Source organism: Podarcis raffonei, chromosome 9 (genome assembly GCF_027172205.1).
Source record: "Podarcis raffonei isolate rPodRaf1 chromosome 9, rPodRaf1.pri, whole genome shotgun sequence".
Taxonomy (NCBI): Eukaryota; Metazoa; Chordata; class Lepidosauria; order Squamata; family Lacertidae; genus Podarcis; species Podarcis raffonei.
In genome coordinates this window covers 64,618,264-64,634,955 of record NC_070610.1, presented here as the reverse complement: position 1 = coordinate 64,634,955, position 16,692 = coordinate 64,618,264, and the positions used below count along the sequence as shown (strand labels likewise).

The following is a 16,692-nucleotide window of genomic DNA, read 5'->3' as shown; positions in this document are numbered from 1 at the left end:
GGAGGGGAAGGTCTATACAACACCATTAACATACAAAGCTGCCTTATACCAGATCCGACCATTGAGCCCATTCAGCCCAGTCTAGTCTACTCCAACTGGCAGCAGCTCTCCAAATCTCAAACTGATATCTTTCTTATCATCTGTCTGATTGTTTCAACCAGAGATGCCAGGGATTGAAACTGGGATTTTCTGTATGTGAAACACACCTGTCACCTGCTAGCCTGGATAGCTCAGTTGGTTAGAGTGTTGTGCTGTTAATGGCACAGGTGCAGGTTCGATTCCCGCAAGGGACAGAGGCATATTCCTGCATTGGAGGGGTTGGAAGATATGATCCTCATGGTCCTTTCCCCCTCTACAATTCTATGATTCTATCGTCCTTCCTTCTCTGTCTAATATATGTAGTGACTGCAGGATAGCGTCATGTGTTTACCACTTTCTGCAGACACCATGGTGCCAAGAATGAAAACATCAAAATGATTCCAGTATCTACAAAATGTAGGAAAAAAGCAATATGTGAATCAGCCATGAGGGATGCAGTTACTGTTCCAGGTACGAAATCCTGGCAGAGCAATCTTTTGCAATCCATAAGACTGGCAGAGGTATGCCATGTATCATTTCTATACCTTTCAAGTGAGAACATAGTAGTGTATGGGTAAAAGAATCTGACAAATTGTTTTCTAAAAGGCATCCATATAATATTTTACTACAGCTGGGCTGAAGGGGCAGACATTGGCTATGTTTGCACATCATGGTAGGCCATAAACGATGGCTTGCTGTGGACAAGCAAATCACAACCACTTCGTTGCCCCCGCTTCACACTGCGAGAAAACAATCCATAATTCCTGGTTTATGATTAGGGATGTTATGGAAATTCCAATAAAAGTGAGTAAGGAAGTGATAATTGCTGCAGGTGGTGTGTTCATCTGTGTTCAGGAATGGATATCAGTCAAGCGAATGTGATCAATATTCAATCATATTGTTGTTGGTTTTAAATCTGCAAATGTTATGTAGTTAATGACTTGTTTAAAAAGGTAAAGGGACCCCTGACCATTAGGTCCAGTCGTGACCGACTCTGGGGTTGCGGCGTTCATCTCGTTTTACTGGCTGAGGGAGCCGGCATACAGCTTCCGGGTCATGTGGCCAGCATGACTAAGCCGCTTCTGGCGAACCAGAGCAGCGCACGGAAATGCCATTTACCTTCCCGCCGGAGCGGTACCTATTTATCTACTTGCACTTTGACGTGCTTTCAAACTGCTAGGTTGTCAGAAGCAGGGACCGAGCAACGGGAGCTCACCCCGTCGCGGGGATTCGAACCGCCGACCTTCTGATCGGCAAGCCCTAGGTTTAACCCACAGCGCCACCTGCGTCCCTTATGATTTGTTTAGATGTGTCCTTTGCAATGAAATGAACGTAAGTTATGTAACTTAAGAGAAATAGTGAACAGCAAGAAGAACAATGTAGCATTTGGTACAGTGGTCAGGATGCTGCACTGAACCGGGGACCCGAGGGTTCAAATCACTGGCTGATGTTTCTGACCTTTGCGTACCTCGCAGGGTTGTCCTGAGTATGAAGCACAGAAGAGTACCATGTCTGCCACCTTGTTCTCCTTGGAGGAAAGGTGGTCTAGAAACATCCTAAATAAACAAAATATTTTTGCTACCTACAAAGTCAAGGCATCCTGAGGCAAAGTGATGGGGAACTTCTTGAGTCAGTGGGCCAAGGTGGGCTTACCTGGGTGAAGTGGGCTAGAGTGGCCAGTTCTGTATCACAAAGAAGAAAAGAAAGAGGACACAGGCCTGCACATCATGTGCATATGCTAAATTTATATAAATGCAAATTTAGCAGAGATTGCTGTTATTTAAACTGGATCGCAGCACCTCTCACACTGACACCATCTGCTATTCAGGTGCTAGCTGCTGATGGGCAGCTTCCAGGCTCCTGCTCAAGGTTTTAAATTTTTAACCCAGATTTGGACAAGACAGCCTTTCAAACAGAGGTCTCCTTCAAATGGGGGACTGCTTTCTGATAATCCTTCCAAACAGGGGGTTGTTTGGGGCACACGGCTATCCTAGTGGTGGCTCTGCTCTCTAGACAGCAGCCTGCAGCTGGGTCTGGTCTGCCTTTCAATTTCCCACTGTGATAAGAATTTTAAGGTCTTAGATATATATTAAATGTTCATAAATGTACCAACCAAGCACGTACATAAATCAGCACAGGAAGACTGACCTGAAACCATTTTTTATTCTCAGACTGACCAAATGTTTTCTCTGAAAGGTCAAAGGAAAATAGAAAAGCCTCCCCATTGTCTTTTCCTTCACAAATCCTGTCTTAAGGGTATGTCTGTCTGTGTTTGAATGGGGTGAGCCTGTAACCTGGCTCAGGAACTAAGTATCTATCATTACAAAAGACTGGCCAGGCTTCCCAGGATATCCAATCAAGTGAGCATTAACAGGTGACCTGTCAGACGAGATAAACAACGCACTCAGATTTCTGCTGTAGACCGCCTTTTCTGTGATGCAGGTATGATGTATCTGGGAGGGGTGGTCTTGAACTACATCCCTTCTATGATGAAGGTATGATGTATGGAGGGGTGGCCTTGAGCTCCAGGGCAGGGCAATTTAAAATGTCTATATAAGGGTGGACACACCTTTGTTCTGGGTCCCTCCTCCTTTCCTGCGTGTGAGGGAGCACCCTGTTGCAACAGATCAATAAAGATCAGGCTTGCTAGCTGCTTTGCTTCTCAATATTCTCTGGTTGGCCTCTGTTATTTTCTCCTACCAATAGGGAACCTATGTAATGGGCTCTTGGATACCCCATAAGGGAAAAAGGGCACATTTTGTTTACAACATGTGCCAAAGAAAATCTAGGTAAGGAGGTTTGCAGGGAATTGAATGATTGCCTAGACCCGGCCATCTGGTGCTAGTCCAAGTTCTGGGCCTGGAAAAATAAAAGAAAGGGAGGGCAGGTGGGTAACAGCACTGGGCCCTGGCAAAACACTGGGACCCCAACATCTGCCCCAGGGTGATGATCCCAGCCCCACCCAAAGAATTTTTGTACTCATTCTTTCTTTCCCACACACTCCCACTGATTTGCCTGACATATTTTCCTCTCTCTTACAAATCAGTCGAAGAAGAAATAAAGGGATTTCTTTGTCCTTTGCTCTGATGGTTGGCCATTTCCCCGATTTGCAAGCAGGGGGTCGATCTCCCACAGACAGTCTGGCATCTTTACTAAGCAGGCTACCTTACGGTTCCATAGCAAGCATGAGGTCATCTCACGTGACAAAGGCAGAGCAGCCATGCCTTTATTAAATAATCCGGTTTTTGATTTCCATATTTCCCTCCTGGTTACCAAGGGATATTTTTTTCAGAGATGATCATAGAATTGTAAGATGATCCTAGGTATACTATTACAGATTTAGGAGGGGGGACTGCCTTAAACCCTAGAAATTAATAAATGGTAGGATTTTGATTATTTGGAGGGTATTGAGGGGAAGATTGGAGGCCAGTGGAAAAGTGTAAGCTAAGCCAGGGCCTCACCTGGGATGAAGGCATTCATATGACAAAAGGTGTTGATGGCCCATATAGGAGGAATCTTGGGATCTATAGGAAAGTCTTTAGAGCAAGGTGTGTTGGGAAGGAGAAGAAGGGGAGAACAAAGGGGGAGATGGATCTTGGCAGGCTGGCTGATGGCTGGTAGAGATGCCTTGCACTCCAGTGCTGCACTGCTGTGGGGAACAAGCCTCTCTTGAAGGGGTAAATATGTGAATAAAACCTAGTTCTGAAAGCTACAACCGTATTTGCTGTGTCTTCAATTCTCCAAACCCTGGGTGAGAGCCCGGAACTCCCTGGCATCTTGCCAGTGCTTGACAGAGAGTGTGGGTGGCACCCAACTTCTGTAACAATACAATACAGAAGGTCTCATGGTTTCAGGCTGAGAGACCAGCAGGACCAGGAGGACCAGCTGGCAAGCCTGTGTGGGAACCCCTGGTGTTGCTGGACTATAGATCCCATCATCCCTGACCATTGACTATGCTAGTGTGGGACGATAGAGTAGGTAGAGTACAAAAATATCAGGAGGGTACCACACTGGATACCCTAGTTGGAGATGCTGTTGTTTTCCTTTGTGCGGTTTCATATAGTCACCTTGGAGTGTGACTCCTCACAGTTGTGCTGCTCCTATAGAAACATAGGTTGTAGCGTTGGAAAGGACCCAAAGGGTCACCTCGTTCAATACCCCTCTTCCCCCACAATGCAGGACCCACAACTGTTGTGAGGTTTCAAAACACATGCATATGAAGAAAGCACCAATCTGGAACAACCAATACAAAAGATCAGCACAAATAAAATAAAATCACTTTCAAAAATAGGTGCTAAAACCCAATATATATATCAGGGATTAAAAACAAGACCCTTAAGATGGGCACCTGCAAAGGTGGGACTACAAAGTCTACCCAGATCAACATCAACACGTTCCTCCCTCAGACACAAGAACCCCCACAAAGTTGTTGTGTGAATCATTCCTGATTTGATTCTGAAACTTTTTGTATAATGACATGACCATGTGTACATCATCACGCTCTACTTCGGCAATCATATACCTGTCTATTCATGTGTAAGCCCCACTGTAGTCGATAGGACTTAATCCCAGGTAAGCGCAAATATAGAATTGCAACCTTTGTCACTACTAATCCCTTCCATCTTTCTATTAAATGGCTTGCAATGAATTGGAATAATTAAAATTATAATTAATGGGAAAACATCAATTACCGAAAAGTGACTATTAATGAATGTTAAGAAAATTAATGAAATAAATAAAAACGAGACCCTGCTGGGTACTTTGAAGTCAGTTGGATGATTAACGTGTTTAAAAGTTATGCCATGTGGTTAAATGATCTGCTCTACACTCTGCTTCACTGATTCCAACAAAACTTCCAAGCTTATCTATATGAAAGAGCCAACAAAAACATTGTATGCAATAAAGAGTAGACCGATTGAAATTAATGAACATGACTAAGGTCCATTAATTTCAAAACATCTAGACTGAGTAGCAGTACCACCATAGTTACTGAGTCTCTAACCACATTCGCACCATACATTTAAAGCACTATAATACCACTTCAAACAGTCATGGCTTCCATCAAATAATTCTGGGAGCTCTAGTTTGTTAAAGGTGTTGAGAGTTGTTAGGAGACCCCTATTCCTCTCACAGAGCTACAATTCCGAGAGTTTCTTGTAAAAAGGGAATGCCATTTGTTAAACCAGTCTTGTATTTGTACAAATTGCAAGCATTGTCATTCTCCAGGATTCAGCTGCCCTCTCAGAGACTCTTAAGTGAAGTAACATCTCTGAAGGAGGAATGGGTGCACCCTTGTCTTTTGCACATATATCCATGTAAATCAGGGGTGGGGAACCCCAGGCCCGGGGGTGAAATGTAGCTTGACCCTTGTAACTATTCCTAGGCCGCCCCCTTCACTGGTCCTGCTCCACACCTTGAGTGTTTTTTCGCTGGACCATGTCCTTGAATTCTGATCATGCTTCTTCCTTGTCTGGATGGAGGGTAGAGCGGTGCGAGAGTGTGTCCAGAAACTAGCTCACTATACAAAGGTAAAATTTATATTTGCATACCCTCCAACACTCTGAAGGCAAATGGGGGTGCCATCTTCCTGGAAGCCATCTTCCTGTTTTTTCTCAAGAGAGAAAACCTTGGCCATTTTGGGCGCCATGATCTTGCATGTTTTCGTGTTGCGATTGCCCCATGAAAACAGTGCTTTGTTCAGGCACTGTGCCCCAAAACACGCCTTTTGGGGCACTGAAGAACACAAGAATGTGAAATAAAGGTCAGGGGCACTCCTTGGAACGTGCAAAGAGAAGATAAGGAAAATGGCCTGGGCGGAAGCATGTATGGACGGTGCCTGCCTTAAACAGATTATATAAAATTTGCTATGCAAGCTAGGCAAGTGCGTATGTTCAGAGAGGGTGGGGTCAGGGACCAATGAACAAGGGCTAACAGGACGAATGAGTTGAATTGTGTATTATGGTTGGATAAGGAGAGGGATGACGATGTATGGGGTGATCAGAAGGGTATAAAAATGGCTTGCCAACATGCTGTAAGGCCTGCCAGCCTTTGGAAGCGATTCCGCTGGCTGCCTCTGTGCAGAGTTGAATAAAACTCTTTCTCTGTGAAACCTCACCCTGGCGTCCATTGACTACTCTATCTTCTCACCCTGGGGCAACACTCAGAAGGAAAAAAAGCTACAGCACCACACAACCTCGCGGTCCTGAAAAAGCACTTTTTTGGGGGGAGGGGGAATTGTGACACGAAATCAAGTGAGGTAATGGTGCCCCAATGCCTGCTGCTTTTTTGTGAGAAAAAAAGGGGTTGACATGGCTTTTCCAAGACACTGGTGTGTGTGTGTGTGTGTGCGCGCTTGTGTTTCTGCTAATTTTTGCCTCTGGCCCTGCCTACCATGGTATGCGGCCCTCAGAAGATTGGCTGGAAAGATTGTGGCCCTCAGGCCAAATAAATGTTCCCCAATCCCAATGCAAATGAATGTACATGAACACCAAGGCGTCGTTTTACATGCTACAGCTGCTGAGGTAGGTTGAAATGGCTTATGAGTCTATGGAAACTTAGCTTTTCAAGTAGATTATTTGGGCCTATTACCCTCTTGGCTTTTAAACTAGTGGAGGGCAGGCTATTGCAAAGCAAAGCAATGGCTTGGCTGGCCCTGCCATTAGGCAGAGAGAAGCAGCTGCCTTAGACAGCAGTTACAGGTGGCAAGGAGTGACAGTGAAGTGTTGGAGGACAGAGCTGCATGCTGCATGACCTGCTCTACAGCCACCTAAACTCACCTTCTCTGGTGTGGTGGAAGATGCTGGCCCATCAACAGTGGACGATCCAGCTGCCCATCTAACCAGCTTTTATTACACATTGGTAAGGATGGGGGGCTGGGACGCGGGTGGCGCTGTGGGTTAAACCACAGAGCCCAGGACTTGCCGATCAGAAGGTTGGCAATTCGAATCCCTGCGACGGGGTGAGTTCACGTTGCTTGCTCCCTGCTCCTGCCCACCTAGCAGTTTGAAAGCACATCAAAGTGCAAGTAGATAAATAGGTACCGCTCCGGCGGGAAGGTAGACGGCGTTTCCGTGTGCTGCTCTGGTTCACCAGAAGCGGCTTAGTCATGCTGGCCACATGACCCGGAAGCTGTACGCCGGCTCCCTCGGCCAATAAAGCGAGATGAGCGCCGCAACCCCAGAGTCGGCCATGACTGGACCTAATGGTCAGGGGTCCCTTTACCTTTAAGGATGGGGGGCAGCAATGATGGTGGGGGTTAGGCTTATGCAACAATTCTCAGGACAAGAATTGGAGAGTCATCAGAGGCTCATTCCTATTTTAACCTGTGATATGCTGGAAGATACGAGTGAGAACTTTGTAGGGGGTGGAGAGCAAGTTCCTGTTTAGAGGGTCTGGGATAGCTGTGAAATAAATTAACAAGGTTTTTATTTGCTGGGGTGGGGAGAGCTACACTCAAATTTCATTGCTTTGATTTGCTATCATCTATCTAAATCAATAATATCTTGAGTAAAAAGCTGGAATGCTGCTTATTCAAAGAAAGAAAACAGATTATTTCAAGACAAAAAACCCACAATATACTATTGTAATAATCTGTGGGAGAAACACCAATGTAGCTTTTTTTTTTTTACAGTGAAAGCATGCATTGCTCTTTAACTGGCAACTGGAGGGACACACTAGGACAGCCCTGAACCACGAACTCCTACTTGGTAGTAGGGAGGACCAAGCACTTCCCCTCAAGGCAAATCAATTATGAAGCTCTCCAGTTCTTTTCAGCCGCTTGCACACCAGATGGCGAGGGGAGGCTGGGGGAGATGGCATAATAAAACTCAGAGAAAATGCATGTTCTCAACCAAATCTTCTGTGGAAAAGCTGCTTCACACTAGCTATGAATCATGCAATCACACATGGGTTTTGTTTTTTGGGGGGAGGGGGGAATCAACTGGCCCTGCACTGATCACAACCCAATCTAGATCGTTCCTAAACTGTATTATCAAGGAGGAATCTGACATGCATCCAGTTCTGCCATGCTCTTGCATCCCAATTGAGCATGAACCAGAAAATGAAGGAACCCAGAGTGCAGCAATGCAGAGAGTGGCCTGGTTGCTTCTGGTTGCCTCCTGCTGTGTTCTGTTGACCAGCGTCAATGAGCTCTAAGCAAGAGATGTGGTCTAGGAGGAGAGGTGGTTGAATGGGATCAAGCTTCCCTATACCTAGAGGCAGGGGGCAAATGCTGCCAATTCTCCATCTTCACTTTTCATATACAGTGGTACCTCAGGTTACAGACTCCGCTAACCCAGAAATAGTACCTTGAGTTAAGAACTTTGCTTCAGGATGAGAACAGAAATTGTGCTCCGGCGGCGCGGCGGCAGCAGGAGGCCCTATTAGCTAAAGTGGTACCTCAGGTTAAGAACAATTTCAGATTAAGAACGGACCTCCAGAATGAATTAAGTTCTTAACCCGAGGTACCACTGTATAGTTATGGTCTGAAGACATGAGACCATCACCTTACAAATACTAAGCAAGTCTGGGTCTGACCAGGGCCTGGATGTGTGACTGCCTGGGAGAAGCATATGTACTTTATACACCATATGTACTTTCTTCATGATGAAAGAAATTTTAGGAAAGGCAAGATACACAGTTTAAAATGAGTACTCCTGGGGGAGGGGGGGAGAATGAAGAACAGGAACAGAACCTAGCTACTGAGTTGTTTTGGAAGCCAACACTATTTGTGATGATTCAGAAGCGAACTGGACTGGTAGTTGAATCTGTTAGCAAAGTCAGTTCAGTAATGCAGATGGAGAAATAAGCAGGTGTTTTGTCTTCCTTCCTTCAGACCTTATACATAGCAAGGAGACATTTGACCAAACATACAGAAGAAAAACTTCCTCAGAACTACACAGCCAATCAGAGCATGTGCTGCTTCATCAAACATCATGAAACTCTGACAGGTTGCTAAGCAACATTTCTTCCCTCCCCAGCATGGTTAGTTGACTTCCTGATTAAGGAATTAACCCATTGCAAACTGAACGATCCCTGTTCTTGCATTTCCAGCAGTATCACTACCCCAGTAGAGGTGAAGAAAAATTCTCTGTCGTCTTCTGCATTCAAAAAAATGGGCTCTACTACTGAATGGTGGTCACTCTTTAATCAATATCTCCAACCTGGGCACTGAACTGCAATACTTTACTTGGAGGATTTTGCCGACTCTTACTTTTCACAGTACTCAGAATTTAATGCTTAGAAGGCAAGGCTTAGGTCTGTCTCTTTCAACTTTATGAATCACCCACATGTTCAAACTAGGGCATTGAAACAAGTGAGGTGCTGCCATTATCAATGAGTAAGAACACCAAGTCGCTCAGGTGCAGGAGAGGCAGAAATTGGGGAGCTTGTTCCTAAATTGTCATCTTTCCCCCTTCTTAAAGATTAAGGGACCCCTGACCATTAGGTCCAGTCGTGGCCGACTCTGGGGTTATGGCGCTCATCTCGCTTTACTGGCCGAGGGAGCCAGCGTACAGCTTCCGGGTCATGTGGCCAGCATGACTAAGCCGCTTCTGGTGAACCAGAGCAGTGCACGGAAACGCCATTTACCTTCCCGACGGAGTGGTACCTCTTTATCTACTTGCACTTTGACATGCTTTCGAACTGCTAGGTTGGCAGGAGCAGGGACCAAGCAACGGGAGCTCACCCCGTCGCGGGGATTCGAACCGCTGACCTTCTTACCGGCAAGTCCTAGGTTCTGTGGTTTAACCCACAGCACCACCCGTGTCCCTTTCCCCTTCTTAGCCCTTCTCATTTTCTCCCTGCAGGTTCCCCACTTTTAGGATATGGGATGCTCAGGGAGGCCAGGCAGTGTAAAGGGTTTGCTGTTCTGTATTTTAGTATTAGCAAAAAACCCACAATTTTTCCTAAACATTTTTTTTTTAAAGTAGGAAGCACTTTATCTAGCACCACTGCAACCAAATTCACATACTAGTACATAATGGTCTCGAAAAAACGGTGGAAGGGATCTGGATAAGCATACAGTAGTGAGTTCATGAGTCATTATCTGCTAAGTGTCCATGATAATGAATATAGACACCTTCTCCAGAGGAGCATGTGTGTAATAGTCATGCCTGCAGGGGTGAAAAATGGCTGGTGCTCAGTAGCAACAGCTGCCAGTTTCATTGCTGTGAAACACAGCCATTTCACAGAAAAAAGAACCGTTTCCAGGCTCCTGCTGTTGCTTGGCTGCTTTAGTCACCTGCAGTGTGACTAAAAGCCACCAATTCTGAAAAAGTTGTACGAAGCAACTAATAATAATGTTTGGGCATATACTTGAGGGCACTTCCAGACTTCTCGCTGTTTTTCGGTGGGATTCAATCACATGCCAGCAAATCCAAGTTGCCCAATAGTGCTGATAATGCTGATAATGGAAAGTGATGGTGAAATACAGTGGACAGTGTGCAATAACGCTCGCTGTTATGCAATGTCACCCAACCTTCTCACAAACAAATCAGGGCGTATGCTCACTGAACAGGTCACCCCGAAGTGCCTTAAGCTATGCCTCTAAATTTAGTCTAACGTTAATCCTGTCCTCCAAAGGAACCCTAGGAATTGCAGCTATTTGAAGCAAGCTGGGTGTCTCTATCAGGCAAAAAATGACCTCAGCCGAGCTAAATTCCCAGGAATCTTTGGGAGAAGCTATGATGGTTGAGATGGTGTGAATCCAATAACTGTGTAGTGTAAACACGCCCTTGGTTTGTTTGCATCTGCAGATGAACACAACAATTCTCACTCTTGCTGAATATACTTATATCTTCAGTGCCCAACGCTCAACTTTCTTTCAAACTTGTAGTAGCTTTACCTCAGGGATGGGGGGGCCTGTGTCCTCCAGATGCTGTTTGCACTCAAACTCCCATCCCTGTTTTACACAAATGTTCACAGCTTATGCCTGGATAGGTCTTCCCCTCCTATCTCCCTCCATTCCCATTGGTCTTTGAGACAGGGCAGACAATCCTAACATCCATGAGTTCTCCTTTCTGGAGAACCTTGGTCATCTTGTTAGATGACTTGCCAAGTGGCAAGGAGAATCTTACCACACACATCAAGTATAGAAGCCCTCTTTGGCATTAAGCAGTACATAAATAAAATAAAAGAACAATAATAATGTTATCTATTAATGAACAACAGCAGCAACAGCAATGTAAACTTATATTTGTCGTTGTCCTCAAAACTTGCATACAGCTTTATATTTCAACAGGAATATCTAAACCAGGGGTGGGAGCAATGGGCCCTCCAGATGTTGCTGAACTACAACTCCCATCAACCCCTGCAAGTATGGCCAATGGGCAGAGATTATGGGAGTTGCAGTTCAGCAACACCTGGAGGGCTAGATTTTCCCCACCCCTGCTCTAAGCAGGTTCATGCGCGCGCGAACGCGCACACACACACAATCATATACAACCCCACTTTTTATCTTGTATTCTTCAGATGTCAAGGAGATAAAGATAAAGATACAACTTTTAGAAGACATTTTATTATGTTTCTATATGTGTTGGAAGCCACCCAGAGTGTCTGGGGCAACCCGGCCAGATGGGAAGGGTATAATACTACTACTACTACTACTACTACTACTACTACTACTACTAGAGGTAATAATAATGTATGGCAATATATATAATAAAATGGTTGTGGGCACCCAGTTTCTAAACATCACAATGTAAAGCAGTGAAAGAAGAAAAAAACGACTGGCTCCGTTTAGATCTTGTTGCCCACCTACCTACATAGAGAACTCCTTCTTTCGTTTTCCCTGCTGCTTCCGCCATGCCCTGCTTGGTCTTTTCCGCTGCCGCCACAACTCCTTCCTTGGCTCTGTTAAATCCTTTCATGAATACATCCATGGCTAAAGAATGTCAATATCCAGCCCTGGAAAGAAAGACAAAGAAAACAAATTAAATGAAGGCAGAGAGAGAGAAGAGAGAGAGAGAGTTCAGCATTTTATGCCTACCTGTTCATACAATGCAATATGAATCCATGGAGACAAAAAGTTCTGGAGCTAATCAAGGCACAATAAGGGAAACAGGATCGTGGCCATTGAACCCAATACAGGAAGGGTTGAAGCTCAGTGGTAAATTTGCCTGCTCAGTGATGGGCCTATCACCATGGAACGCCCTCCCATGAAAAGCGTGTTTAGCTTATCTATTAACTGATTTTAATGTTGTTGTTGTTTTAAAAAAGACCTGTCTGAGTACATACACTTTTAGTCAAATGTTGTTGCTGGTCTTCGTTTTTTTTAGACTGTCATTTTAATGTTGCTGCTAAATATTGCTGGTTTGGAGTGAAATGTATAGTTGTGTGTTGTTGTCACAATGAGTCATGCTTTATCTCTAAAACTGTGCAATGATCTGATTTGAGAATCACCTTCAGGCGGTGGTGGCTGGGCGAGAGGCAGACAGGCTGACAGTAAATGGAGCCAAAACCAATCACAGGCGGAATCAACTGATTCTGGTTCTGACTTTGTGCTGGCTGTCAGGGGGTGGCTTTTTCCACCTGCCTTGCCCTACCCTCCAGTCCTAGGAGCCTTCAGAAAGAAGATGCTGCCACAAGCATCGTGTGGATGTGTCTTTTAATGAACTGAATAGAGTGGAGGATTATGAGTCAAGGAGGTGGGGAGAGTCTGTGTATGAATTCAGCAGTATTTAATTGCTATTTTGTTAATGTTGTTAGAATGGTTTTATCGATTATGAATGCTGTAGTGCTTTGTAAATCCTATATTATTATTATTATTATTATTATTATTATTATTATTATTATTATTTTACTATTATTATTAATTAAATTTATACACCACCACCACCCCATCTGTAGATCCCTGGGCAGTTCACGGCATACAAATACAAGATAAAAGACGCAAAATACATGATAAGAAAATAAGAACAAATAAGAATAATACGATTTTTGTATTTAATAATATGATTTTTGTAAGACAGGGGTGCCTTGCATGCTCTGGTCCATGGGGTCTCGAAGAGTCGGACACGACTAAATGACTAAACAACAACAATGATTTTTGTTGTTATTGTGCTGTTTAGCTTAATTTTTTTAGCAGTTTTGTTAATAGTGTTTTATAGATTGCAGTTGTTTTACTGATGGTTTGTACTTGTTTTACTGATGGTTGGTTAATTCTTCTATATGATCTATATTGTACTTGTGACGTTCTATTATGTTATTGCTATTGTATGTTTGTAAGCCGCTTTGCGATACTTGTGGATGGAAAGCAGTGTATAAATATAATAAATAGACCAATCACATCAACGTCCTAGAATGACAAAACTGAGATGAAGGAGGAGGAAGCTGACAGTCAGGACCACCCACTGGACTGGGGTTAAGAAAGTAGTCTGGCAGGCAGAAGCTGACTCAGGGCACGACTGAGTTTGGGTAGGCAATGTCCCATTTGCCCTAACAGATCAGCCTCCGTTGCCTTGAGAGGTCCATTTGCCCAGGAAGCTAGTATAAAAATAAGTGAGAGTTACCTTGCTGGGAGAGAACAAGGTCTATCAGTGAACACAAAATTCCCAATTGTCTTTTTAAAGCTGTTAGTACCTTGCAGCCAACTTGCCTTTTTAAACCAGATTTTAAACCAATTTAGACCTTTTTTTCCTGCCACACTCAAACATCGGAGAGAATGGAACCCCATAGCCACAGCTGAGCACTGCAACAAGTCCTCCCAAACCGTGAACAAATGAGTAATTATTTAAAAATAGGAGTGTGAATCTTCATTACCAAGTCCTGGGAAATATACTATATCCAGCAAATCTAGGAGGGGGAGGGGAGGGGGAGGAGCATTAAGCTGTCTTTATCGGAAGATGCTAACATTAGCCCCTGAGATCATGTTCATTTGCATGCCAGCCCTGCACAGGATTTTCTTTAAAAACACCCGCATATTGCATGTGTTCAGGAAAATGCCAATCGATCATGGAATTGCACCAGGGTAAGTTTGCAAAGAAGTGGTGGGTTCATCTCTGTGACATGTTGGCTGACCTTGATTCACTTTTGTTCACAGCTGCATAGTTTGAAAAAACACCACAACCAAGTTCTTCACTTTAATTTGATTTCAATTTCTCTCTCTCTTACACACACACACACACACTCACTTTACTTTCCCCCTTAATCATTGGGTAAACAACAATCTCAGTGCTGTTAGTCTAGTCTATTTGTATATTTATAGTCTAGGTGATGTAGTAAACAAATCTTGAGAACCACTGCGATCTTAGCTAATCCCTGGACACAGTGGCGTAGCGTGGGTTGTCAGCACCCAGGGCAAGGCAAGTAATTTGCGCCCCCTAACCTGTGGATTTTAGTAGGGGCAGAGAGCTGCGAGTGCGAGCGCCCCCCCCCCAGATGTTGCGCCCGGTGCGGCCGGCCCCCCCTGCAACCCCCACGCTACGCCACTGCCTGGACAAGAGCCAAAACTTCATCAGACTTGTCAATAAAGGCATCCAATTTCCCGGTAATGAAAGGAAGGCAGATCTCTGAATACAATGGCACATGGTGCGTGTTCTTGCTCCTCTCTCTCTCTCTCTCTCTCTCTCTCTCTCTCTCTCACACACACACACACACACACACACACACACACACAGTCTCTTACACAAGGGAAGATAAACCATTAGTCTGTGGGAGGAGGAGTACTAAGACAGTAGACACCATGTTTAATGGTTTGGAAACAGAATTGAGATGGTCTGCATATGGGAGATTTAGCAGGCATCAAAGTCTTCTAGAATGGATGTTGTTCCATTTCTGTTCTATCAGAGGCAGGCTCTGGACATGGTTTCTCCTTTCAGGATCAATCCCCTTCTCAACTGAGCACTTTCCACATTTTTGTGTCCATCCCCCCGAAAATAAACAACAACTGGGGACAGTCACACACTTCACCATTTTCTGAAGCGATAGTACTTGTATATATACGAAGACTGAATGTCACAACAAACATGGCTAGGCTCTCTTAGGATGCCTATATAGCTCTGATCTCATGGTGGAACAGGGCAGGATCCTTGAGTTAAATCAAGGGTGGTGGAGGACAACCTGTAGTTCTCCAACATTCATCAGCCCAAGTCAACATGGCCAATGGTCAGGGACAAGGGAATTTGTGGTCCAGCACCATGCCTATACGTGCATATCTCTTTAAATCGGGGTAGCTAAACTATATCCCATCATCCCTGTCCTTTGGACAATGCTGACTTGTGCTGACAGGAAATAGAGTCCAACAACATCTAAAGAGCCACACAATTCAACAGTCATTGCTTAGAGAGGAAGGCTTCTGTGCTAAACACCTGCTCTCTTTTGTCCATCAGAAACACAACAAGACAGCTCCCATTGCTGCCTTTCTGTCCCACCTTTCCTAATACAGGAGTTTTTCTTGCTTAGCTAATGACAGACACTTAAATATATTCATTGAATATATTTTGAATATATTGAAATTATAATTTTCCCTTTCCCCCAAAGCCAAGCTTCTGGGTTTGGGGAGTGTGTGTATATCTGTCTATGTGCGTTGACAAGATATATTTTATAGCATGATCTAATGTATGTTTACTCATTTCAACGGGGCTTACTCCAAAGTAAGCATGCACAGGCTGCAAGCGTAGGCATAGGAGTCCGAGGCTACAAGCTTCTGAACATTTGCAGAGAAGTAAGCCCCCCACTGAGCACACAAGGGAACTTACTTCCGAGTTGAAAACCTACATATGACATCAGCTCTTAGCATTCTGCCTATGCCTTTGCAGAAGTAAACCTCGTCGGGTCCAGTGCGATTTACTAAGCGTGCAACAGGACCACATCCTCAAAAGTCCTCCTCCACCACGTACCACCCCCCTCCACCGCCTCACCACCATAGGAAAACGAAGATATAGAAATTTCATCCAGGTTACTTACCCTCTTGCTCCTTGCCTCGGTACTTCTCTAGAACTGTTGAGTTTGAAGCGTAAAGGGAGGACCAGAAAAAGCGAGAGCGACAAAAAAAGAGAGAGTTCCGAAGGATGCTCTGATCAGTACATGGCTGCTGAAGGATACAGGGAGAGAAGAGTCCAGCCGCGTCTAGTGGTACCCAGGTGGTCCCAGTTCCGCAAAGCTGGAAGGAGTTGGAGGGGAAAGACCGGGGGGCGACAGATCCTGCCCTCCAGTTCCAAGGCGCCTGGTGTGTGTGTGTGTGTGTTGGGTGGGGGGAGCAAAGCTTCACTCTCTCGCTCCTTTTCGCAGCCTCTTCTCTCCGCCTGATTTGTCAGGTAAGAAGACAGGCAGCGCCCACGAGCTCAGCCCAGGGAGAGAACACCGCCCTCCCCGCCCTCCCTCTTTCCCTCTGTCTCTCCATCTTCTCGTGGCTCCGCCCGTGAACGAGCAGCCTCCTCCATAGAGAGAGAGAGAGCGCTTGCATGATGAGGAAGGGATAGCATCTCCGCGGCTGGAGGGAACGAGATTGCAATGGCAACAAGTGGGGGCGCCTTGAGAGCAGGAAGGGGATATTCCTGGTGGAAAGGGGGTGGGGGTGGGGGAGTATTATGCAGGTCTTGATGGTCTTGTAGCCCCACCCCTCCTCCCTTCCCCACGCCCCCTTGCTCCCTGCTCCTTCCCATCTCGGGCCAGGCT

The 16,692-nt window shown here is 45.1% G+C and overlaps 1 protein-coding gene across 1 annotated transcript in view; it reads right to left on the bottom strand.

The window, feature by feature from the left end:
• SNCA (synuclein alpha) overlaps positions 1–16,388 on the bottom strand; it is a 46,795-nt gene extending 30,407 nt beyond the window's left edge. The window contains exons 1-2 of the mRNA XM_053404090.1: positions 15,982–16,388; positions 11,837–11,982 (exon numbers count right to left, since the gene is read on the bottom strand). Coding sequence (XP_053260065.1) covers positions 11,837–11,957 — 121 coding nt within the window. The 5' untranslated portion in view covers positions 11,958–11,982; positions 15,982–16,388. The remainder of the gene's footprint in view (positions 1–11,836; positions 11,983–15,981) is intronic.
• Between the last annotated feature and the right edge of the window lie 304 nt (positions 16,389–16,692).